Genomic DNA, 27,624 nt, shown 5'->3' on the forward strand with positions numbered 1-27,624 from the left:
TGATGATGCATGGAGGGGATTGTAACCATGGCAATGAAACGATATACGATAGAATGAATGTAAAACTAATGTTCTCCCATGTAAACTATCACATAATTCACAAAAAAAAATTAAAAAAAAAAAAAAAAAAAACCTTCTCAAGTTTTTCAGCCCCTTTTCCCAATTTCTCCCATCCATCCAAGTTAATAAGAGAGAGTTGACCACGTTACTTCCAGCAGTGGTTCCTTTTTGATCTCTTCTACGGCCGTAATGGATAGAGAAAGAGGAACTTAATAAAGTGTCTTAGTCCTCTAATGATGCTACAACTGAAATACTACAAGTGTGTGGCTTGAATGAACAGAAATTTATTTTCTCATAGTTTAGCCCAAATTCACACAACACTGGGTGTTGGGGAAGACTTTCTCTCTGTTGCTTCTGGGGGAAGATCCTTGTGTCTATTCAGCTTCTGTTCTTTGGTTCCTTGAAGATCTTCATGTGGTGTGACATCTACTTCCCCCACTTGCACTTGCTTTCTTCTTTGTCTGGTCCACTCTTTGAGATCTCAAAAAGTGGTTGAAGGAAGACATACCCATACAACAGTGGCCTCATTAACATGACAAAGAATCCCCTAGTTCCCAATTCCACAGATATTAGGATGAGGATACATTTCAATCCATAATATGTAGGATACATGAAGAATACGCCAGAGGAAGGAAGAAAATCAGGAGCAAGTTGTTGTTAAGTGCCTTCAAGTCAGATCTGACCCATAGCATCCCAGTACTGGGTTTCCAAGGAGCCGCTGGTGAGTTTGAACCGCCGACCTTGTGGTTCAAATCAACTTTGCAGTCCAGCATATTAGCCCACAATGCCACACCATAAGATTCAGAGAATTTTAACTTCTAAAAGTAGGGAATTCTGTCAGCCTATACCAGGTATTGTTTTGACACAGTCCAGTCAACCTTCTATGTTTCTATAAACAAACAAGACTGCAGCCTTGCATGGAAAGTGGTTGTTAAGCGCCATTGTGTTGATTCTGACCGTGGTTCAGAGGAGTGACTGGCGAGCTTGAACTGCCGACCTTGCAGTTCAAATGGCTTTGCAATCTGTTGCATGAACCCACAGCACCACACCAGGAGTCTTCCCTGACCTACTAGTTTGCAAACATATTTCTTTCTCTAAGCTATGTTTAAGTCTGAGGAAACTCATTTTCTTGAACTTCTTGACTGTGTCTCTCACATCTACCTTTCATTTTAATGATACTTTTTCTCCACCTAGTAGAGTATGGTGTGTATGCTTGTTATCAAGTGCCTTCGAGTCAGTTCTAACTCAGAGCAACCCTGTAGAGTTCCTGAGGGAGCGAGTAGTGAGTTTGAACCGACAACCTTGTGGTTCCAGCAGAACTTGCAGGCCTGTGTTTATCTTACAGTGCCCCACTAAAAGCCTGTGAGTATAGTAAGCAGTCTGTAAATATTCATTGAATACGTTTGTGGGGGCAGAGTTGCCATCGAGTTGATTCTGACTCATTGTGACCCACGTTTGCCAGAGTAAAACGGTGCTCCACAGGGTTTTCAAAGGCTGAATTTTCAGATGTTGATCACCAGACATTCCTTACAAAGTGCTAGTGTGTGGGCTGAAATACCAACATATCAGTGAATAACAGAACACCTTAGCCATCTGTACCACTCAGGGATTCCTTGAATAAATAAACATACCCTGGAAGTATATACTATTGTTGTTGTTGTTGATAAGTGCTGTCAAGTCAGTTCTGATTCATAGAAACCCTAAATAGAGTTTCTGAGGAGCAACTAGTAGGTTTGAGCTGCCAATCTTGTGGTTAACAGCCCAGTGCTTATCTACAACACCATACCAAGACTACCTAAGAGTATATAAGTAGTAAACAATTTATTTGTAGGACAATATGTCAACTACAAGTATATGTTATTGTTGTTGTTCAGTGCCTTGAAGTCGGTTCTGACTCATAGTGACCCTGGACAGAGTTTCTGAGTTTGAACCACTGCCTTGTGGTTCAAACTGACTTTACGGCCTAGTACTTATCCTACAGTGCAGCAAGATTTCTTTCACGTTTTATATTTGACCTTACAAATAAATGTAAGTTGTAATATATCTGGGTACCAATTATAATTTCTTCATTTCACCTTACTTAAAATACATTGAATATAATTGATGTTTGATTGTGCCATATTGACCCTTTGACTTCAAGTGCTCCTGCTACTCCCGAGGGTTTACTCCAGCTTGAGAAACAAAGGATTCCTATAAAGAATCTAACTCAGAGCAAGATCAACATGTCCAACCATCTCTGATGACCTCCTTCCTGGCTTTCTGTCAAAAATCTTACATAGCCAAAAACCTCACCTTGGAGGCAGCGGCTGTTCCTACTGGCTCTGTGATCATCAGAGGTGGTGTGTTGTCGTTGTGTACCATCTGACTCACAGTGACCCTGTATAGGGTCCCTGAGAATAGCTGGTAGGTTTGAACTACAGAGCCACACCAGAGCTAAGACTACTTAGATGATGCCCAGAGTCCTTCTGGGAAAAGACACTGTACAGTCCTTCCTGCCAGACCCCCAAGAGGCCCCACTTCAGGCATTGGTAGTGCTCAAGGTCAAAGCAGGAACTCCGAGTCCTTTGGATCTTGTTATTGTGAATTACAGTCAAATCCACATATGTGTTCTCCTCATGGAAAAAGAATAATTATACATTAGCCCAATTAAAATGGCTGTGAATTACTCAGGGAAAAGCGGTATTCCCTCCCTTCGAAAAGCTATTCTAGAAAAATGGCTTGTGTTTAATACTTATAAAACATAATTTTGAAAACTTAGAAATTCCAGATGTTTTCTTAGCCATCAAATATCTTTTTTTATCTTCTCAATTTTTTTCCTTCTCAGATTCAGATACCTGCATTGTCATATTCTGGCTCAAGGTTAGGAATTTTAGGAAACCCTATACAGGTCATCATGAGTCAGAATCAAGTCCACAGCACTTAATAACACCAACAAATGTGTAGATGAAGAAGATCGTCAGAAAGGCATGTTTATTTGGAGAATCAAGTGTGAGCATTTTTGTTTGTTCATGTGTGGTTTTTATTTTCATTTTAAAAACTTTTTTTTTTCTGTTAAAAGAGTCCTAGTTAAAATCTGGTTTTGCAGTGAAGGCAATTGAAGATGGGGGAAATATACACTTTTCTTAAGGTGTTATGGAGAGTTTTATAGTTGGAGTAGTTTCCAAACAGTTTGCGACTGAAGCCACAAAGTTTTCCAACTACATGACAATACAAAAGAGCTCACAAAGTAATAGACTCTTTATGCCTTAGGCATTTTAACCGAATCTCCTGAACCTTAATTTACCAATGTAGCCAGCACCAACTGTACAGCTTCTAAGTGCCAGGCATTGTATCAGAGATTTGGGCTGGTGTGATTGTGAAAATAGAGACTTTCTTCTTTGCAGTGTCAGGGCTGATAAGTATTTCAGAGTTGTTGTTGTTATGTGCCGTGAAGTCGGTTCCGACTCATAGCAACCCTGCACAGGGTTTCCAAGGCTGTATATCTTTACAGGAGCAGAAAGCCTCATCTTTCTCCTGCGGAACAGCTGGTGGTTTCAAACTGCTGACCTTGCTGTTCGCAGCCTGATTCATAACCACTATGCTACTAGAGCTCCTTGTTATTAGGGTGGTCGATATGTGGACCTCAGTACTCCCAATCTAACTCAAAGCAAATGCCTGCTGGAAACTGCCACCTCAGAAAACCTACTTCCATTGAACTTGAAGGATTTAATAGTTTTCCCAGTGCCCCCCAGACTGGTGTGGCGCTTAGGATAAGCACTGAACCGTAAGATCAGTTTGAACAGAAAGGTTCGTGGTTCAAACCTACCAGCCACTCCTCGGAAACCCGATCCAGGGTTGCTATGAGTTGGAACTGATTCGACAGCACTTAACAATAGCAGTGCATATGTGTAGCAGATCATTTATCATTTCAACATTCTTCTTGTGTACAATTCAGTGGCATTAGTTATTTTTATCATACTGTTTAACCATTACCATTATTCATTTTCAAACACCACCCTTAAAAGGAACACCAAAACTAAACCCACTGCTACCGAGTTGATTACGACTCATAGCCACCCCATAGGACCCAGCAGAACTGCTCCTGAGAGTTTTTGAGATAAGTCTTTACAGGAACACACAGCTTCATCTTTCTCCCACAGAGAAGCTGGTGGGCTTGAACCGCTGACCCTGCAGAACTGCTCCTGAGGATTTTTGAGATGATAAGTCTTTACAGGAACACACAGCTTCATCTTTATCCCACAGAGAAGCTGGTGGGCTTGAACCGTTGACCCTGCAGAACTGCTCCTGAGGCTTTTTGAGATGATAAGTCTTTACAGGAACACACAGCTTCATCTTTCTCCCACAGAGAAGCTGGTGGGTTTGAACCATAGACCCTGCAGTTAGCAGCTGAGTGCTGATCCTACAGTATCACCTCTAATCAGTTGTTGTTGTTAGCCATCCAGTCAGTTCAGATTTATAGCGACCCTGTATTGCATTTCCAAGGAGTGGTTGCTGGATTTGAACTGCTAGCCTTGTGGTTAGCACTCCAGTGCTTATCCTACAGTACCACACCAGGAGTTCCCCCTAATCAAGAAGTTCCACCTCTCCCTGCCCTCTTACCAAGCACCCCTGGTAAAATAAACTTTGTTCTCTATAACTTACCTATCCTAGGTATTTCATAAAGGTGGAATACTTATCCCTTTGTGACTGACTTTTTACACTCTTCATAGAGCTTTCAGTGTTTACCACGTTGGCCTCCTGGTGTAGGATCAATATCATCTGTCAGCCCCAAGGTCGGTGGTGCAAGCTCACCAGCTGTTCCTTGGAAACTATACAGGGCTGCTGTGAGTCGGAACAGCTCGACAACACTGAACAACAACAAGAAGCATACATCAGAATGCCATTTCTCCTCATGGCAGAATCATATTCTTGCAGACCCCAAATTAAATGCGTTGCTTTTTTCTTTCTGGCAAGTGTATTTAGAAATAAGGATAGTGATACCGTTAGAAACCAGAATCACTTAACTTTTAACTTGTGTATGGTTTGTTTCTCCTCAGATAAATTTTGGTATTGTCGGCTGTCACCCAACCACAAAGTTCTGCACTACGGGGACTTGGAAGAAAGTCCTCAGGGAGAAGTACCCCATGATTCCTTGCAGGACAAATGTAAGTGGTTCCTCCTGAGTAGGACGCCTAAGTTTGGAAGTTTAGGTTGTTTGTTTTTTGGCCATAAAATATGCAGAAAACCTGTCAGCAAACCCTGTGGGTAAGTCTCATCTTGTCTTGCCTCAGACCTGAAAAGTTTTCTTCAGTGTGAGAAGGGGTGGATCTGGGGCTTGGGCTGAGCTCAAGGGAGCTCTCAAGGAGGTCTCTCAATGTCTTCCTTGACAAGATGTAAACTTGGAGTTCCAGTGGCCACTTTTGTGTTACTCATCCAGGTGCCTTAACCAGAAAAGCGTTGTCTAATTTTAATCCTATTTATAGTCCTTTTATGATGATTTCAAATAATTTCACATGAATTTCATGTTTGATTTCTATCAAATTTATCCATTATTGTTTAATGCACCACACAATTGCAATACAGAGCTAATGGCAGAGCCGAGTATGACTATTACTTTAAAGAAGGAACTCAGACACTTTGAAAATTGAGGCTCAATTATATTTTATTTGCTAAATATTACCTGAATTACATACTACTAGTATTTATTTGCTATTGCCATATATTGTCTGTTTTAACATGTATGCTTTTGAGGAATCAGTAATATGCTACTCTTTCTAGGCCAACACTAAGCCAGGTGTCAGGTTGTGTGTGTGTGTGTGTGTGTTTTATTTTGACAATGTTAAGTATACAAAGTTGTTGTTGTTGTTGTTATGTGCCATCGAGTCGGTTCCGACCCATAGCGACCCTGTATAGGGTTTCCGAGGGTGTAAATCTTTATGGGAGTAGAAAGCCTCATCTTTCTCCCGCGGAGCAGCTGGTAGTTTCGAACCGCTGACCTTAAGGTTCGCAGCCCGATTCGTAACCACTACGCTACCAGAGCTCCTTACAAGTATACAAAGTAGCATGCTAAAAACCCAAGGTAGTTAGTTACCATCTAGTCAACTCATGGTTCCCCAATGTATATCCGAGTAGAAATGTGTTCCATAGGTTTTCCAGTGGTTGACTCTTCATAATTAGATTAGCCAGGACTTTCTTCTGAGATGCCACTGGGTACACTTGAATTACAGCCTTTCAGTTAGCAGTCAAGTGTGTTAACTCTTTGTGCTAGCCAGGGAATTCTGTGAAGTATTACACAAACGTTGAAGTACACAAAGGTGAAACATTGGTTTGGAAGAGAAAGGATATAAAGTCAACCTAACCTCAGAGGAAATCCCAGGTAGAGAAATCAAAGGCAGAGAAAATGAATCAGATAAGTATGTCTCAGACAGAATCCTTAACCCCAAGTCCTAGCACATTTCCTCTACCACCCTAGGGCCTGCTAGAGTCAAATGTGGACTGCCTTTTGTACAGCTCACAGTCATGGAGGGTGAAATAAATCATGGGTAGTAAATTTCCTGACACAGCCAGACCCCATGCTGATGTATCAGGCAGACTGTTTGGATCATACGCTTTTCCTCCAGTTTAAGAAGATGGCAGTCTGCTCTTGGCAGTGCCATTGTCTTTCCTTCCATAGAACTGCCCTCCCACTCTTCTTTATCAGCACTACTATTGTTTGATAAGTGCCATTGAGTCAGTTCCGACTCATAGCAACCCTGTATAGGATTTTTGAGGAACAGCTGGTGAGTTTGAACTGCGGATCTATGGTTTGTAGTCCAATGCTGATCCTACAGTGCCACGCCACAAGTCAATTGGCACTATAGTGAGGGAGAAAGAAATCTGAAATTTCCTGCTGCAGAGAGCCTGGGACTGGGTACACACAGCCATGTTGTGTGAGCCTATTACAAAGACTCCTCCCTTAGATCTCAGAAGGCCCTCCACACCCCACCATGGACAGACTAGACCAGTGGTTCTCACACAGGGGGCCTGGCCTTTAGCAGCAGTGTTACCTTGGTGTTGTTGTTAGGTGCCATAGAGTCAGTACCTACTCATAGCGACCTTATGCACAGCAGAACAAAACACTGCCAGATCCTGGCCCAACCTCACTATTGTTGCCATGCTTGAGCCCATTGATGCTGCCCCTGGCCAATCCATCTCACTGGGGGTCTTCCTCATTTTCTCTGATCCTCCACCTTACCAAACAAGATATCCTTCTCCAGCGACTGGTCCCTCCTGACAGCATGTCCAAAGTAGGAGAGACAAAGTTTGGCCATCCTGGCCTCCAAGGAGCACTCTGACTGTGCTTCTTCCAACACAGATCTATTGGTTATTTTGGCAGCCCATGGCACTTTCAATATTCTCCTTCAACAACATAACTCAAAAGCATCAATTCTTCTACAGTCTGCCTTATTCATGGTCCGACTTTCACATGCATATGAAGTTATTGAAAATGCCATGGCTTGGGTCAGTGTTACCTAGGGCTTGGCTGTTGTTCCGACTCATAACAACTCTGTATAGGGCTTCCGAGGACCGGCTACCTTGCAATGATTAGTTCAGCCCTTATCCTACAGTATCACACCAACAGTTGCCATGGGGTTGATTCCAGCGCACAGTGGTGACCCCGTGTGCGTATCAGATTAGAACTGTGCTCCAGAAGATTTTCAAGTAGTTTTCCAGGCCTTTCTACTGAGTCTCTCTGGACTGGTTCCTCCAACCTTCCAGTTAGCAGCAGCTCAGCATATTAACTAACCTTTTGTACCACAAAGGGACTCCAAAATCATGTAGGAAATCTAAAATCTCAGCCTCTGCTCCCAGACTTGCTGAACCAGAACCTCTGGGACTAGAGCCCCACAGTTTCTGAGCTAGATATTGCCCCATGCTTTACCTAAAAACCAAACCCACTGCCGCTGAGTCATTCTGACTCTTGTGAATTACCATCAAGTCAGTTCCAACCCATAATGACCCTGTATAGGGTTTCCAAGGAGCAGCTGGTAGGTTTGAACTGCCAACCCTGTGATTCACAGCCCAGTGCTGATCCTACAGCGAGCGCCACACCAGGGGCCCATACTCTACAAAGTGATGCCCTAAGTTTGCCTTTGATTATATGTAACATTCAAAATAAAAAAAGAACAAAATCTCAAAGTGATAGAGTTTTTGTCAAATTTTGATTGGAGCAAATAAGGATATTAAAAAACTAAATCAAAGTAAAATTAGTATCACAGACCTTTTGTAAAAGGAAAGATCCTGATCACCAAAAAGGTCAGAAGGACCTAAGCTTGGAATAAAGGATGATCCTGTCTAGTGAATTAACTTTGCTTTATGAAAAGCTCACACCAGTATCCTCATTTTCCTGCACTGGCAATTAACCAGTGAAAACTCTCATGAACTAAATAGAACCAGACCATCGGACAGCAGTTTGGATCGGCATTCTGCCAGGGGAAAATGAGAAGCAAGACCAGCTCTGGTCACAGCCCTCAGCAGCTGTATTATAAGCATTCTCCCACAGCCTCATTGGGCAGAAAGAACACAGCTTAATTCGTGGTTCTTCCATTCACTAGGGGTAGTCTTGATCCCCATATGTTATGAGGATCAAATCCATTTCTCAACCCAATGACAGACATTTGATCAAAAAAAACCCAAAAAATTGGCTGCTTTCCCTCTCTCTGGAGGATGTGTGAGTGGCTGCCTCAGCTCCATGTCCCCAAGGCAATCACAGGGCTGCCTCCTTTTACCCAGAAGGTCAGCAGTTCAAACCCACCAACTGCTCCTTAGAAACCCTACACAGGGTCACTATGAGTCAATAACAATAACATGCTTTGTATGGTTACACCTCCATCCTAGTTGGCCTTGTTGCTTAGAAAATTGCTCACGTTGTTCCTAGAAAATGTTAAAGGGATGCATAGTATCCAAGCCTTGTGTAAGACTGGTTCCTAAGCCTGCTCCCAAGCTGATGCTCCCCAGCCCTACTCCAAGACTCCACAGGTAGAAATAACTGGCTTGCATAAACAGGAGTCTTGATGTTGGTGAATCTGGGAGCGGAAGATGGCTTGGCAGGGTAGCCGCAGGAAATGAGCAGGCCAGAGCTCTGCACATTTCCAAATGCCCTTTTAAAATAAATCTTTGTGAAACAAAGCGATTTATTTACATTTGTCTTAATGACAGGAAATTTGAACTCCATCAGAGTAATATATGTGTGTGTGTATCATTGTTCCTGATTTGTTTGCATAATGAAATGGTGTCCTGGCCGCTCCTTAACACACTTCTTATTATGAAGTCTTTGGGGCTCCCAGCCTGCTTTATTGGCTATGGACAATTTTTACAACATCTAAGAAGACTTGAAACTTTCCATGTCCCCTGTTGTTGGCACCATCGATAGTTGAATAGATTTATGGATCCATTCTGTTTTTACACAACCATTCTCACTCCCAAGGAACATTCTGGTTGTTCTTCTCAGACAGATTTGTTTGTTCTTTTGGCAGTCCATGGCATATTTAATATTCTTTGCCAACATCATAATTCAAAAACACCCATTCTTCTCCAGCCGTCTTATTTGTTGTCCAGTTTTCACACACTTACGAGGTTTCTGAAAATACTATGGCTTGAGTCAGGTGCACCTTAAGCCTCAAGATGACATCTTTGCTTTTTAACACTTTAAAGAGGTCTTTTGCAGTAGGTTTGCTCAATGCAGTACGTCATTTGATTTTTTGACTACCGCTTCCATGGGTTATGATTGAATCCAGGTGAAATTGAAATTCTTGATAACTTCAATCTTTTCTACATTTATCATGATGTTGCTTATTGGTCCAGTTGTGAGGATTTTGTTTTCTTTATGTTAAGGTGTAATCCATACTGAAGGCCAGAATAATTTCAGAAGATAGGGCTGGTATTCTGCTTCAGAGTGATCATAGCCTTGGAAAAATCTTGAAGTAGTCCTACTGTGGTCACATGATGTCTCCATGAGTCAAAATCAACTTGATGACAACTAATACCAACAACTACCTGGTGCAAGAGTGGCAAGGTTCTGGTGGAGCATATGAGATCCCAAATACCCTTTGATCATGGCCCTTTAGTGATGGGAACGGGTTGCAGCAGTCCCTCCTGAAATGCCTCCCAACCTCCTCTCCCGTGACTTTTGAAGTACTGCAGAGTAACAGAGAGCTGCTCCATTAACAGTTTATTCACTGCGAGTTAAACCAAGAATGCATACTTGGGGGGGCGGGGGCGGGGGGGTAGAGAGATTGCGCAATAGGATCATGCGCTGCGGTATTGTTCGTGCAATGAATGGAGATGATGCGATGCGCAGGAGGCGCATGCGCCACATTGTTGTTGGCGCGATAGAGCTGTAATGTGCCTGAGATGAGTGGCCCCCTGGCCTGGAAATGAAATTTTGCGACTTCACCATTGCCACTTGGTTTGGCATTTAATTCCAATTCCGTGTTCTGCCTGGAGCAAAACAGCTACCCTCTTGAAGCCCTTAAAAGTCAGAAATCTCACTCAGCCAGACAAATGATAACGTTCTTTTAATTAATGTTAAGTGCCAGTCCTCTAGCTATGTACAGTTGCCCTCTCCTGAGACCACAGGGGAAACTGTCATTCACCCCTTGAGTTAATCAGTGCAGGATATTGACATATTGATGAATCAAATCGTTTAATTGACTTCTCTTAGTAGCAACAATAGTGAGGTTGGCCCAGGATCGGGCAGTGTTTCATTCTGCTGTGCATAAGGTCGCTATGGGTCGGTACCGACTCGATGGCACCTAACAACAACAACAATATAGCTAATGCAGGTAAGACTGAATATCTTTCCTTGGCCATCGTCTCCCCTAAAGATTTCGGAAATCTCTCTTCTCATATACCTTTCATTTGTCAGGAAATATGACCTTTACAAATCTGCTTACATCCGCTGTCGGCCCCACATGCCTTCCACCAGGGCTAACAAGCACTTGTCATTCCCACTAAGCATCCCTGCTTCCCAGCCCACTACTTCAGACCCATCATTGCCTCCCTTTGAAAGAATCTAGGCCAGCTCTTCTCACCCACATCAAAGGGGCTAGGGAGAAGCACAGCCTTGCCTGCCAACATGTAAGGAGGTTAATCCAGCTGTGGTCACAGAAGAGAGCAGCTCAATCAAAGTGGACCATTTGGACCATTGACACACACTGAATAATTCAGGTCTGCAAAAAGAATGAACTTTGATGACTGAGATAATGACATGATAATGATAATGAGACTAGTTACAAATAATATTTATTAAGTACTTATTATATGTCAGAGAGTCCCTGACCTTCCATGCTCAAATACGAATCTAAAGGTTGGCAGTTTGAACACATCCAGCAGTACCTCCAAAGCAAGGTCTGGCAATCTGTTTCCACAAAGATTACAGGCAGGAAACCCTAATGGACTACTTTCTAACATAGGGGGTTGCCGTGAGTCAGATTCAACTCGATGGCAACAGGCTTGGTTTGCATTTGGTTTTCTATATGCCAAACACTGCAAAGAGCTTTGTATACACTATTGTCTCCACAAACTGAAGAGGTGGACATTGGTGTCCGTATTTTCCAGATAAGGAAACAGATTTCCTTTCAGTAACTGATTCAAGGTCACAGGATTAGTAACCATCTGACTCTGCAGCCCAGACTTGTATTCATGCCTCAGGACTCCCTAGATTACAAACCAACAGTGAACCTGACACCAATGTGAGGAGTTGATTTTTGAAACAATACTGGGAGAGAGATTATATTATACAAAATGAGTCTCAGCTAAGTCAAGCCCGAAGTCCTACAGCCAGTAGGTGAATGTAGAGTTCAAACCCAGGCTCCCTGACCCCGGGACACTGCGCCCTCACCCCACTCTGTGCGGATCTGCCAGGATAGAGACCAGCTTCCATGCTGAACTAACTGGTCAACTGAGATTAGCTTGCTTCTCCTCCTTCTCTGGAGACACAGGAATTTTCTTAATGTGGGTTTGTGCACCGCAAGTGTTCATGGCTTTAGCTGCTGCTTTCCAGGGATGCGTTCTGCCTCAACTTGGTTCCCAGTGGTGAAAGCTGAGACTATATGAATCACAGTGACCCCAGCTACTATTTTCAATAAAATTTTTACTTTAAATCACAATTTAAGCCCCTTCCACAGATTTTAGTGATGAGTGAGATTCACAAACATCTGTGAAGTGATAACCGCAATTGGGGTACTGACTCCTAAACGCATGCAGAAGTCATTGTCCAGCAATGGGACATGGAGGAGAAGGAGGACCTCCAGCTCCAACTCTGCCTCCCCCTAGCTGTGTGGTATTGCATAATTAATTTTCTCTCTTTGGGCCTCAGCCTGCCCATTTAAAAAATACATCAAATTGTTGGATTAGATCTTCTCAATCCAGATCAAAGTGAAAACATCACAGAAAGGAATGAAGCTCTGTGTGTGGGTGTGAGAGGGGTGCTTGCTTCACTCGGTACTCCCTGGTTCCCAGCTCACTGTTGGTGGTGGTGGTGGTGTTAGGTGCCATCGAGTCGGTACCGACCCATAGTGACCTTATGCACAGCAGAAAGAAACACTGCCCAGTCCTGGGCCAACCTCACTACTGTTGCCACACTTTAGTCCGTCGATGTTGCCACTTGGCCAATTCATCTCTTTGGGGTCTTCCTCTTTTTCTCTGACCCTCTACCTTACCAAACATGATATTCTTCTCCAGTGACTGGTCCCTCCTGACAATATGTCCAAAGTATGAGAGATGAAGTTTGGCCATCTTGGCCTCCAAGGAGCACTCTGGCTGCACTTCTTCCAAAACGGATCTATTGCTTCTTTTGGCAGCCCATGGCACTTTCAATATTCTCCTCCAACCCCATAACTCAAAAGTATCAATTCTTCTATGGTCTTCCTTATTCACTGTCCAGCTTTCACATGCATATGAGGTTATTGAAAATACCATGGCTTAGGTCAGGCACACCTTAGTCCTCAAGCTGACATCTTTGCTCTTCAACACCTTAAAAAGATCTTGTGCAGCACATTTGCCTAATGCAATACGTTGTCTGATTTCTTGACTGCTGCCTCTGTGAGTGTTGATAGTTGATCCAAGAAGAATGAAGTCCTTGACAACTTCAGTCTTTTCTCAGTTGATATGAATGTTGTTTATTTGTCCAGTGGTGAGGAGTTTTGTTTTCTTTACATTGAGACGCAATCCATACTGTGGCTATGCTCTTTGGTCTTCATCAGTCAATGTTTTAAGTCCTCTTCACTTTCAGCAAGCAAGGTTGTATCATCTGCATATCGCAGGTTGTTAAAGAGTCTTCCTCCAATCCTGATGCCACGTTTTTCCTCATAAAACCCAGCTTTTTGGATTATTTGTTCAGCATACAGGTTGAATAAGTATGGTGAAAGAATACAACCTTGTCGCACACCTTTCTTAATTTTAAACCATGCAGTGTTCCCATGTTCTGTTCAAACAACTGCCTCTTGGTCCATGTACAGATTCCTCATGAGCACAATTAAGTGTTCCAGAATACTCATACTTAGCAATGTTGTCCATAGCTTGTCATGATCCACACAATCGAAAGCCTTTGCATAATCAATAAAGCACAGATAAACATCTCTCTGATATTCTCTGCTTTCAGCCAAGATCCATCAGACATCAGCAATGATATCCCTCATTCCATGGCCTCTTCTGAATCCAGCTTGAACCTCTGGAAGTTCTCTGTCAATGTATGATTGTAGCCGTTTCTGTATTACCTTTAGCAAAACTTTATTCGCATGGGATATCAAAGAGATTTTCCGATGATTTCCGCATTCCATTGAGTCACCTCTCTTTGGAATGGGCACAAATACAGTTCTCTTCCAATCAGTCAGCCAGATAGTTGTCTTCCAAATTTTTTGGCATAGATGAGTGAGTGCCTCCTGTGCTGCCTCACTTTCTTGAAAGATTTCAATTTTTATTCTATCAGTTCCTTGCGCCTTGTTCTTTGCCAATTCCTTCAATGCACCTTGGACTTCCTCCTTCAGTATCATTGGCTTTTGACCATATGCTACGTCTTGAAACGGTTGAACATTAACCACTTCTTTTGGGTACAGTGACTCTGTGTATTCCGTCCATCTTCTCTTGATGGTTTCTGTATCATTCAATAATTTGCCCAGAAGAATCTCTCAATAATGAAAGTCTAGGCTTGAATTTTTTCTTCAGTTCCCCCAGCTTGAGAAATGCTGAGCATGTTCTTCTGTTTTGGTTTTCTGATTCTAGATCTTTGCACATTTTGTTGTAATATTTGGCTTTACCTTCTCGAGCTGATCTTTGAAATTTACTGTTCAGCTCTTGTTACGTCCTCATTTCTTCCATTTGCTTTAGCATCTCTACGATGGAGAGCAAGTTTCAGTGTCTCTTCTGACATCAGCTCACTAGCCCCTGGGAACTTATTTGCTCCCACGCTAAAAGGCCTGATCCACTCACCAGCCTGGCTTTGAAGTCACCTGGAGGCCTCACTGCCTCCTTTGAGTGGAGGTTTGAGACTTGAATTAAGTCAGACTCCTAATTCTGCTCATGGTAACACAGAGGAAGGCTTTGCACCCTTTCCGTGACTAAGCTCCAGTGTGTTTTGAGAGAAACTATGCAAAGAGCAACCTTTAAAAGCCAAACTGTATTTTTAGTATTCTGTACTTTTTCTTTTACCGTCACCTTCTGAGTGATATTACAGCTTGTCTCCTTGACAGGGGACAATGCATATAAAAAACATAAAATATGTACTGCCACAAAGCCCAATGGAAAAATGCACTTTCTCCTCTGAAGCCTTCCTATTAGAGATTCTGAAGACTGTCTCACAACAAACACACATATTACTCTTGTCTCATTCCATAAGATTCTGTTTCAAAGCCAACGGGTGACTTACAATTTATAGATGTAGATACTCTTTCTAGTTCATTGGCCATGTTATACATTACACAACAATACAGTTGTGACTCTAGCTCCATCTGAAGCATGAAATGTTTCTATAAATTGACATGCTAATGACATCACTGTCACTGTAGCGGTGGATTTTCTATTAAAAAATAAACCAATTTCCCTAAGTGTCTCCTTCCAGATTAGTAAACAAACTGTCATATAGCCATTAAGGGGGAACAGGAATGATCCTGGATTATGAAAATGGACTTGAGGAGAACTTAAGTCAGTTTTCAGGGTTAAGGTAGGTTCAAGAATCATAGGGATCACCTATAAGATGTCAGTCTGAAATGGATCAGACAGAAAGGCAGGAAAGGGTTCTGAGATAAAGAGGTAAACCAGTCAGGATTGGCTACATCGCTACAGTATGCTGCAGGAACAAGCAACTCAAAAATCTCCGTGACTTAGCACAACACAGTTTATGTCTCACTCACATTGCATAACTAACATGGGTTGGCAAAGGACCCTTCCATGCAGTTGTTTAGGGACATGGACTAATGAATGGTTTGCCAAACCATAACCTCACGACTGGAATATGTTGCCGCTTTAATTTCTGTAGCAGGGGATGAGGGAGACTGAAGGACACAGGCTGTTCACTACTTTAGCCTAGAACAGAGACATGCCACCTCCTCTCACATTTCATTGGCCAGAAGTAATCACATGACCCAGCCTTACAGCAAAGGATGGTGGGAAGTAGAGTCTTTCATGTGCCCAAATCAGATATTCTGAACAACCATAATGTGTACAATCAAAGGCTTCAAAATGGAGGAGCAGGCATGGCAGGGAAATCATGGCAGGGAACCTGCAGAGGTTTTCTAAAGATTTCATCACAGCATCCCCATTCTTCTCCAGGCACTAGCAGTACCAACACATGTGAACAGAGTTCTTCAGTGAATTTAGGCTCTCTGGAAAATGTTAGCTTTTAAGGGGTCTTCCTGTTGCATTGTTCTAATACTCTACACATTCTATTTTATCTCCATATAAATACCATCCAGAAATCAGTTCTCCAGTCAAATATGTGAACTTACACTTATGAAATCTTAATTATCTATTCTCATTAAAAGTTTGTAAGGAACTGATTAATCGAAACTCCCTTAGAACCTACCTCTGAAAAAGCCAAGCCATTTCACTTGGGCCACTGAATTCATAATCTTTGTTGGAATGAAGAATTAAGAAATGAGTGGGACTAGATAACTATGTAGTTTTTAAATTAAGATTCCAAACCATCCTACTGCCTCTCTCAGTTGAATTAGCAAAAAGATTTAAAATGCACAATCATTTCCACATCTTTTCTTATCATCCTCTGTATCCCAAGTAAGATATGCGATAACATCATTTTGTCAAACTGTTATTTCCAGAATTTCAAAGATAGGCACCAGCTACCTTATCAGAAAAAAAATGTTCATGCGACTTAATTGAGTTTAGTTTCTTGTCTATGAAATAGGAATAGTTAAATCGACCTTACAGAATTATTGTGAGACTTACATGGTAGAAAATAAGATTTTCAAGTATGAGATTTCTGGATTTGTCTAGGTTTGGATAAATATGCTGAGATAGAGCTGCTTCTCTCATTATCCAAAACCCAGAAACCAAATAGATTTAGATACTGCAGCAAGAGATGGCAATAAATACCAGTCACTTGGCATTGCTCCTGGCACATTCAGGCCATCATATTGTTACTACCATGACGATTACTGTTACTACTTCTGCTGCGTTGATTGCCATCACTTTAATAATGCTCTGGTTGTTTTGTTTCTTTAGGGGTTTGTTTTAGTGAAGCAAATTTTTAGGAACATAACCTCCCAACCCTCTCCAGACCCACACCCAAGCAAATGCTTTTTCCTAGAAGACATTTTCATTTCTAGTCCTCTTTTTGAGCTCTTTTCTCTTTTTGCAGTAGTCTTTGGGGATGGCAACTTTGATAGCAGACTCAGTGTTTAGCCCCGCTTCTTTATTGACATTGACGTTCTCACATGAGTTAGTTACTTTCATTTTCTTTTGGAATTACAGTGCCAGTGGCAGATATCAAAGCTGTAGTGACGGGAAAGGACTGCCCTCACATGAAAGAGAAAGGTGCCCTGAAACAAAACAAGGTATGATTTTCCTATTATTTCTGATAGCTCTGTCTGTACACTGCAGTCAAGACTTGGGTGAGCCCGGGCCATCCCTAATGGCAGTAGAGGTGTGCATGCCTGTGTGTGTCTCTTCCTTCTCTCTCCTATCTCCTCCTTCCTGATTCTCTTTACATCTCTTCCCTGTGTTTCTTCTCTCATTCATTGTTCTCCTAATACCCATGTCTCTCCCATTCTTTCACTTCCTGTCTCTAAACCTGGGCTTGCCTTCTCACTGTTCTCCCCAGACCTCACACAGGCCTGCTCTAAGCATCGCCATCCATTCTCTACATTTGCCTAGCCTCCGATTTATGTGCATATTCTCTTATCCCACATCTCCACCCCAGTTCCTTCATTTTCTCCTGTTGCAATAACCCTTAATAATTTCTTTAGGGTCTCAAGAAACCCTGGGAAAGACAGAAACTAAATGACTCAAGACATTTTAAAAAACTTTAAGGGTCTGATGTCCTTCAATATTGTAGAGAGCAGGCTATAAAATACTTCAAACCTAACTTACAGGAGAAAATTCCCTTATGGGCATATATTGCTTATATCCACGCCTCACATTGTAGCATCTTTCCCTATTGCCTTTGGGTTTACCAACTAACCATCACCATCACATCCCATGTTCCAGTGTGAAGAGTGTAGGAAGGAGCATTTTATGAGAAGATGGAAGAATTACCTTCACCCCCTGTTTGCAGGTATTTTTCCTTGGCAGAGTGGCTTTCAGGGAGCTAATCCTTTGTTTATATCTCTTGTTGTCACATAGTGCCAAGCAAATGTGTCCAGCTGGGTTTTCAAGGTACCAAAAACATCACAAACATCAACAAAGCATTTTTATTGTACACTCTCAGAGACTAAGACAAACATCAAAATTACACATGTCCTGTTTGTCAGTCAGGGTCCACTAAGCCCTGCTTTACAATCTCAAACATTCTAAGCAAGATAAATGAGAATCTGATCTTTATAGGATAGCCCTGTTCATGGCTAAAGAAAAGCTGGAATCTTATGAAAACACTACTCAAAGAGACAGAGAAAGAGGAGATAGCCAAGGAAACTTAAGACAAATCTTTGCTTCTTAAATTACGTGACTGTACCTCTCCTCAACTCCATGTGAATTCCTGCTTTTTTTAAAGCCTGTCAGGGCACCTGTGAAGTCCTGGGGCTTGTGGGTCATCTGTCTCACCACCTGTGGAAATGCCCATTGCTCCATTCTCGATGACATGGGAAGACAGCCATCTATAGCTCAGCAGATTCCAAAGGAAAATCCTTATCAGCAAGTCCCTCGGCCTGCATGATGTGCTTCCTGGGGGGGCGGCTAACTTCCTTCAGCACCAGGATTACCATATGTTCTGCCAATCCTGAGATACACTGGCTCTGCTCATCTCCAGCTCAGGTCTCGATCTTTATACCTATACTTGGTCCTGAAACAATGTGAGGAAGTTTGTGGCAGCAGCGGCCCATCACCAAGAGAAATCTTAGGAAGGGTATAGTTGCCGGTAAAGCATCCTTCCAGTACTCACATGTTCTGATCAAGAGAACTACGCAAAACAGTGTGGAGGAACTTCAGGTTTCAGCTCCAATACGTAAAGAGCTTGGGAGTCATCAGTTCTGTCCTTACAACCAGAAGAGGTTAGAAAAATGAAAATCCAGTGATGTTTCATAGACTCATCAGAGAAGTGAGGTGGTAAAGCAAAGCACGTACCAAAATCTAGAGTCAGGTGCATGGAAATTTGAGATCTGCTTACCTGGAGCAGAATCCACTGAAGCTATAAACAGAAACTTTTAAATGGCAATTCTGATGAATTGCTGAGTGTGAACTAGTGTTAGAGTGTGCAGTCTTACAGGTACTCCCTGTTTTCATTGGGGTCCTGGTGTGGCACTGCAGTATAGTAACAAGTTCAGTTTGAGGCACAAGGTCGGCGGTTCAAACCCACCAGCCGCTCCTCGGAAACTTTATACAGGGTCACTGTGAGTTGGAACCAGTTTGATGGCACACAAAAGCAACAGCCACCTACAGGAACCCCACCAGGTTCTCATGGTGATGGTATGAGAAAACTCCTCTTGTGGTTTGGACAGGGGAAGGAGAAGAGTACTGGTTAAATCAAAACATTTGTGGAAAATGGAATGAAAAGGTAATGGATTTTTTTCCATGAACTTTTTGAAGCCCCTTAGTCTGGAGTACTCAGGGACTTCAAAATGTTCATAAAAATAATTCCATCCTGGAGTGCACTATGGGATTATCACTGTACTATTTACCAGAAGGAGTCCTGGTGTGGCGAAGCAGGATAAACACTGGACTACTAACTGCAAGGTAAGTAGCTCAAACTGATCAGCCACTCCTTGGAAACCTGATACATGGTTGCTATGAGTCAAAACCAACTCAACAGCACTTAACAACAGCAACTCACCGTAGGTCAGCAGTTCAAACCCCCCAGCTGCTCCTTGAAAACCCTGTACTAGTTGCTATGACTTGGAACCCACTTGATGGCACTTAATGACAACAGCTGTACTCCAAAGGCTGTTCCACAACAGAGGTCTGTTCTCCTGTTTTCTCCCAGCGAGGAGAAGACAATTGCTTCCACTGAAACCCCCTCTCACCTTCCTACTGGGTATAGTCGCAGGGCTGAAGGCTTGAAGGAAATGGATCAGGGACACTGAAGTCAGGAAAAGGAGGAATGAGTGAGGACTCAGCTTTCCTACTGGAGAAATCACACCCTGAGACACAGAACACAGACCCTCTAAGAGACGGCGATTTAATCAGATTATAGAATTTTACTCCTTTCTCATACTTAAACTACTGGACCAACAAGACTCCAGTAAAATTGTGGGCTGTAGCTGAAGGGGAGTCCTGGTATGGCACTGTGGGTTAATGCACTGCACTCCAAAGTTGGTTGGAACTGCAAGGTTGGCAGTTCAAGCTCACCAGCTGCTCCTCAGAAACCCTATATAGGGCCGCTATGGGTCGGATCTGACTCAACAGCACTTAACAACAACTACATAGCTGAAAGGAGAAACCCAAAGGCAAGAGGGGAGATAAAAACAAAGACACTAGAAGAATTTGGAGTCGCTACAACAAGCATTAAGTACAGCCTGACTCCTAAACAGATTAACATAAATCCTCACACTAAAGGCCTATTGCCTTTTACAAAAAAATTACAAGACATGCCAAAAGACAAGAAGAAATAGACTCTGGAGACAAAGAACAATCATCAGAACCAAACTCACATATGACACAGATGTTTGAAATGATCAGACCGGGAATGTAAAATAACTATGATAGATTGTAAAGACTCTAATGGAGAAGTAGACAACATTCGAGTGCAAGTTAATAACTTAAGCAGATGAAAACTCTAGGGGGAAGAGAAAAGAAAATTCTAGAAATCAAAAACGCTTTGACAGAAGTGAAGAATATCTTCTATGGGTTCATCAGTAGACTTGACGTGGCCTAGGAAAGGATCAGTGAGCTTGAAAATAGACCAATAAAAATTTCACAAACTGAAATTCAAAAAGACAAACATATAAAAAACACCCAGAACATCCAAAAACAAAACTATAGGATGGTTTCAAAAGGCATACTATATGAAAGTAAATTAAAAAGTAATGCTATTAGTTTCCATTTCGTAATGTGTTTAAACACATATCTGTGATCAGTAGATGGCTGTAGACAAATTTCTTCAGTCAATTGCAAACCCATGTTCATTGAAGCATCATTCATGTTAGCAAAAAGCTGAAAGCAACCTGAGTGTCCATCAACAGATGAATGGGTAAACACATATGCACAGTGGCCAGCACTCATATGAAAGTTTGTGGTACTGTAAGGCTAGTCTGTTGCTGTGATGCTAAAAACTATGACCAGTATTTTAAACACCAGCAAGTTGGACACATGTCAGCAGAGCTTCCAGACTAAGAGAGACCACTTCTGAAAGGTTAGACACTGAACAAGTGATGAATAGCAGCAGAACAATGTCTGACAAAGTTCTGGAAGATGAGCCCCTCAGGTTGAAGATACTAAAAATATGTGGAAGATTTGCCTCCTCCATCCTTAATGATATGTGTGAATGGAGCAAAGCTTTTGAGACCTTCATTTTCTGGTGGGTCACAAACATCTATAAATAATCGGAACATGGACTGTAAAAAGTATGAATTAAGAAAATGGGAAATTGTCAAAAATGAAATGGAATGCATAAAGACTGATACTTTGGGGCGAGAATGGACAGTTCTCTTGACCATTTTTAGTTGGATGGACAATCATATATTTTTACAATCATATGGTTTACTAAGCTGAAAATGACAAATAGAAGAGAAATGGCATCACATTCATCATCAAAAAGAGCATTTCAAGATTTATCTTGAAACACAGTGCTATCTGTGATAGTATAAATATCCATATGCCTGCAAGACCACTTGATACAACTATTATTCAGATTTATGCACTGAACACAGGAGACAATGATTATGACATTGGAGAATTCTACTAACTTCTTCAACCTGAAATTGATTAAACATGCAATCAAGATGCTTTGATAATTACTGGTAATTGGAATGTGAAAGTAGGAAACAAAGAGGAAAGATCAGTTTCTATCACAAAGCCATGGAAATACAGAACCAATGCTAGACATTGCATGATAGAACTTTGCAAAACCAATAACTTATTCATTATAAGTGCCTTTTTTTCAACAACATAAATGGAAACTATACATGTGGACCTCACCAGATGCAATACACAGGCTAACGCCTTTGACTACATCTGTGGAAAGAGACATTGGAGAAGCTCAATATTATCAGCCAAAGCAAGGCAAGGGGTCAAATTCGGGCTGAAGCTGAAGAAAATTAGAACAAGTCCGTGAGGGCAACATATGACCTTAAGTATATCCCACCTGAGTTTAGAGACCATCTCAAGAAGAGATTTGATACTCTGGACACTGGACAACTCAGAAGAGTTGTGGGATGACCTCAAGCTCATCATACATGAAGAAAGTAAAAGGTCATTGAAAAGATCAGAAAGAAATAAGACAAATATGGATGTCAGAAGAACTTCTGAAACTTTCTCTTGAGAAACTTGAATGAATGCAAGAAATGATGAAGTAAGAATTGGATAGAATATTTCAAAGGGCAACTTGAGAAGACAAAGTCATTGATTATAAGGAAATGTACAAAAACCTGAAGTTAGAAAATCAAAAGAGAAAAATATACTCAGTATTTCTCGATCTGAAAGAACTGAAGAAAAAAATTCAAGCCTAGACTTGCAGTATTAAAGTGTTCTATGGGCAAAATACTGAGTGATACGGGAAGCATCAAAAGAAGATGGAAGAAATACGCAGAGTCACTATTCCAAAAACAAGTGCTTGATGTTCAACCATTTCAAGAGGTAGCATATGATCAAGAACTGATGGTATTGAAGGAAGAAGTTCAAACTGCTTTGAAGACATTAGTGATAAATAGGCTCTTGACATGTATGCCTGGCGTGGCACTGTAGGATCAACACTGGACTGCGAACCAGAAGGTTGACAGTTCAAATCCACCAGCTGCTCCTTGGGAAACAACTCAATGGCATTTAACAACAGGAATTGGCAGAATACAAATAGAAATGTTTCACCAAATTGAAGACATGCTGGTGGTTCTCACTTGTCTATGCCAGAAATTTGGAAGACAGCTACCTGGGAAACTGACAGGAAGAGCCCATATATGTGCCTATCCCAAAGAAAGGTGACCCCATGGAATGTGGAACTCATCTAATAATATCACTGATATTGCATGCAAGTAAAATTTTGCTTAAGATAATTCAAAGATTGTTGAAGTACATTGACAGGAAGCTGCCAGAAATTCAAGCTGACCTCAGATGATCCTTGGCTGAAAGCTTTTTACTTGTTTTTTTGTTTTGTTTTTTTTTAATTGACTATACAAAGGTATTTGACTATGGATCATATTGAAATGTGGATCACAACAAATTATGAATAACATTATAAATACTGGATATTCCAGAACACTGAATTGTGTTTGTAAGGAACCTGTAAGTGGATCAAGAGGCAGTTATTTGAACAGAACAAGGAGATGCTGAATAGTTAAAAATAAGGAAAGGTGTGTGTCAGGCTTGTATCCTTTCACAATGCTTATTCAGTTTGTATACTGAACAAATAATTCGAAAAATCGGATTATGTGAAGAAGAATTTAGCATCAGGATTGGAGGGCTCATCAACAACCTGCAACATGCAGATGATACAACCTTGCTTGCTGGAAGCACAAAGGACTTGAAGTACTTATTGAATATCCTCACAACTCTACGAATAGTATCATGATAAACAGAGAAAAGATTGAAATTGTCAAAGCCTTCATTTTGCTTGGATGCACTCCTGAGACTTCAAATTCCATACTCATGAAAGCAGCAGTCAAGAAACCAAATGACATATTCGTCATTGTGGTGATGTGCCGTGGAATTGGTTCCAACTCAGCAACTCTGTACAGGGTTTCCAAGGCTACAAATCTTTATGGGAGTAGAAAGCCTCATCTTTCTCCCGTGGAACAGCTGGTTGGTAGTTTCGAACTGCTGACCTTAAAGTTTGCATCCCGATTCATAATTATTACATTAGGCAGATCTGCTGCAAATGACCTCTTTTTAAAGAAGGGAAATAATGTTAAGATGCTTGACTCTCCTATGAATACTGGTTTCCATTGTAAAATAGATACTTGAGTAGGATAGAAAGGAATATTGGGAATCATGATTACAGAAAGCTTGTAAGCCTATCTTCAGCCTGTAACTGATTGGAATACCTAAGAGAGGTTCTAGAGCTTCCCCAGTGAAATAGGCTTCTTGTGAAGACTTTTTAGTGTGTAGAACCTTAGGTGGAATCCTGAGCCCCATCCAGAATCTTCTCAGGTGGGCCATTCCCACTTGAAAAGGCATATAGACCAGCCACGAGTGGCTAGAGGAACAGAAGATACTTCTTGGAAGAAAGACCAGCAGGAAAAAAATTCAAAACAAAAATGGCAGTCTGATTGACTACTCCAAGAACATGCAAATTGTTTGCTGGGGAGCCATCAAGGCCAGTAATCAAGTCCTTTCAGGACAAACCCCCTTCCAAGACTGAAACTCAAACAGGAGCAAGCACATAAATGTGCTGGTGACCATGTTGGTATACTTGTGAGAAGAAATGGGTCAAAGGCAGCAATGAAGATATGGTCAGAGTTTGACCGCATTCCATAGACTCCCGTCTACCTTAAGAAGAGAGAGTTTAGAGGAAGGGTTGGTTGGTCCAATGTGTAGTGAGACTTGGAGACTCCTGAGCCCATGGACAAGGACCTAGCCATGGAGGGCTTAAGCTGAGAGTGAAGCATCCAGATGATATGAAGTAAGGGGAAATGCAAAAAAATTAAATAAATAAAGAACACCCAAGCTTGCAGGTGCAGATAGTATCCATTTGACCTAGCTTGATGATCAGATCTTGACAAGAGGAAAATAAAGAAATTTAGTAAAGGAAGCAACTGTAAATTGCTACAATTTGATTAACTTGACCTATAATTATGGATGTAGTACCTCAAAATACCAACCAAGAGGGATGGAGTCTTCACATCAAGGACCAAACTATCCCCTCTGTACACAAGGTTGATGAGGACAGGGAACTTAGACACTGGCTACCTAAAATGGAGGTGGGAGGGGGCTATAGAGGCACACAGTAGCTGGCTTACAAGTTTTCAAGAGGAAGAATAGTTTCAGAGTGTGCGGGAGAAGGTAGAATCCCCACTGAACAGTTTTCCTCGTGTAAAGATGGTTCTGGTGAAAGGAGATGGGGATGGGATTCATTGATTCAATAGTGAGTAATTATTATCATACCTAACTGCAACTGTCACAATTGTAAAAGTTGTTGTTGTTATGTGCCGTGGAGTCGATTCCGACTCATAGCAACCCTGTACAGGGTTTCCGAGGCTGTAAATCTTTATGGGAGCAGAAAGCCTCATCTTTCTCCCGAGGAACAGCTGATAGTTTCGAACTGCTGACCTTGCAGTTCGCAGCCCAACTCGTAACCACTATGCTACCAGAGCTCCTTACTATAAAAGTAGAGGTTGTGTAACAAAAAGGGGGGAGTAGTTAATCTTGCATTCCAGGAACAGAGGATCCTCAGAAGAGAAGAGCATGAACTGAACATGAAACCCTAGCCAGAGAAGCAGTGACACCAGAGATGGAGGCAGAGGTGATGACATAGAGAGATTGAGCAGCTGAGAACTCTAGACTCATGGAAAGAGAAGGACTGTGTGCTGGTGGCTAGGAAACTGGATTCCAGAATATGCCCTGTGGTTGTTTAAACAATTATATATACCTGCATAGTTTGAGAAAAAAGAAAGAAAGACCTCTTTGAAGTATTAAGGAGCAAAGATGTCATTTTGAGGACTAAGGTGCACCTGGTCCAAACCTTGGTAGTTTTCAGTCACCTCAAATGCATCCATAAACTGGATAATGAATAAGGAAGACCAAAAAGAATTGATGTATTTGAATTGTAGTGTTGATGAAGAATATTGAAGTACCATGAATTGCCAGAAGAACAAGAAGTACAAACAGATTATTCCTTGGAAGTGACGATGGTTAGGCTTTCTCTTGTACTTTGGACATGTTGTCAGGAAGGACCAGTCCCTGGTGAAGGACATTATGCTGAGTAAAGTAGCACTTTGTTGTTGTTAAGTGCCGTTCAGTCAGTTCCATCTCATAGCGACCCTGTATAGAGTTTCCAAGGAGTGGGTGGTGACTTTGAACTGTCGACCTTGTGGTTCAATACAACCTTAGGATCCAGTGCTCAAGAAAAGTAAGCAAATGCTAGCAAAATCACAAAGGTAGGAGGGAATTGTTGGGGTCCTCTGGGTTAATGTTCCTTGTCTACACATGAAGCTGTAGAGGGTTAATTGAATATAGATTTAGATTAATTTAAAATGTATATTTGAAACTCCAGGGCAATCACAAGGATTTTTTAAAAGAAGTATAATCAATATGCGAAAAGAGGAAAGAAAATGCTATAATGTAAAGTACTCAGAAGAGAAGATGGCAGAAAAGGGTAGAAAGGAGTAAAACAGCAAATCTGATATTTAAAAGAGAGTTGCAAACATGATAGATATTAACCCAAATATAGAAATATAAATGCAAGTAACCCAAAGTATTTAAGTAATTGCTTTAAATGTGAATGGTTTAAATACAGCAATTAAAAGGCAGGTGGTCAGATTGGATAAATACATATCAAACCAAACCAAATCTGCTGTCAGAATGATTCTAACCCATGGTGAGTCTCTGTGTGTGGAGTAGAACTGTACTCCACAGAACTCTCCTGACTGACTTTTGGGAAGTAGATCCCCAAACCTACTGAGGCACTTCTGGATAGGTTCAAACTGCCGGTCTTTCGTTTAGTTAGGTATTAACCTAAGGACTTCTGTGTGGCATTGTGGGCTAATGTGCTAGACTGCAAAGTCGGTTTGAACCACAAGGTTGGTGGTTCAAGCTCACCAGCTGATCCTCGAAAACCCTACACAGTGTCACTATGGTTGGAACCGACTCAGTGGTACTTGACAACAACAAGGACTCTTTGGATAAAGAAGTTAACAACAACAAAAACAAGGACTTCTTGGGTAAAGAAGTAACATCTAACTATATGTTATTTATAGGAAACCACTTTAAATAAGAGAAAGGGATGGGGAGAGATACACCATGATAACAGTAATCAAAAGAAAGCTGGAGTACCTGTATTCATTTCAGAGAAAGCTGAGTTCAGAACATAGAAATTATCCAGGATAAAGAGAGGACATTGGATCAGTTCTTCGAAAAGACGTAATAATCCTTTATGAACATGTACCTACCTACCAAGAGAGAATCAAAATGCATCAGGCAAAAACTGATAGACTAGCAAAGAGAAATAGACAAATCAATTATTATGTTGGAGACTTTAAAATCCCTCTGCCAGTAATCGATAGATCAAGCAGGCAGAAAATCAGTCAGGATGTTGATGATCGGGACAGCGCCATCAATCAACTTGATCTAATTGACATCTGTAGATAATCCATCCATGTGCATTCTTCTCAAAATCATGTGGAACATTAACTGAGGTAGACTACATTCTGGGCCATACAATACACCTTTACAAATTAAAAAGCATAGCAGTCATTGGACTAAACCAGAAGCCAATAACAGAAAAATAGATGGAAAGCCCCCAAATATTTGGAAATTAAATACACACTTCTAAATAAACCACGTTCTAAGAGAAATTGGAAAATATTTTGAATTATATGAAAATGGAAATACAACTTATCAAAATGTGTAATTTGCAATGAAAGCAGTGCTTGGAGGGAAGTTTATAGCATCAAATGCATATATTAGAAAATAAAAAGAATCTAAAAGCAATAAATTAAGTTTACATCATAGGAAACTAGAGATAGGAAAATAATTTGAGCCTAAAGCCAACCAAAGGGGAAAAAAACATCAAAAATAGAGTTGAAATCAATGAGATTGAAAAACAGGGAAATGAGAGAGAAAATCAATGACACT

The 27,624-nt window shown here is 41.3% G+C and overlaps 1 protein-coding gene across 5 annotated transcripts in view; it reads left to right on the plus strand.

Annotated features, from left to right (window-relative positions):
• Window positions 1–27,624, plus strand: part of ELMO1 (engulfment and cell motility 1) — a 660,529-nt gene that overhangs the window by 614,524 nt on the left and 18,381 nt on the right. For all 5 annotated transcript variants that reach the window (XM_006832125.1, XM_006832127.1, XM_006832126.1 and 2 more), the window contains 2 exons: window positions 5,097–5,204; window positions 17,005–17,087. In XM_006832125.1, coding sequence (XP_006832188.1) covers window positions 5,097–5,204; window positions 17,005–17,087 — 191 coding nt within the window. The remainder of the gene's footprint in view (window positions 1–5,096; window positions 5,205–17,004; window positions 17,088–27,624) is intronic.

The sequence above is a fragment of the Chrysochloris asiatica genome, unplaced genomic scaffold, assembly GCF_000296735.1.
Source record: "Chrysochloris asiatica unplaced genomic scaffold, ChrAsi1.0 scaffold00006, whole genome shotgun sequence".
NCBI lineage: Eukaryota > Metazoa > Chordata > Mammalia > Afrosoricida > Chrysochloridae > Chrysochloris > Chrysochloris asiatica.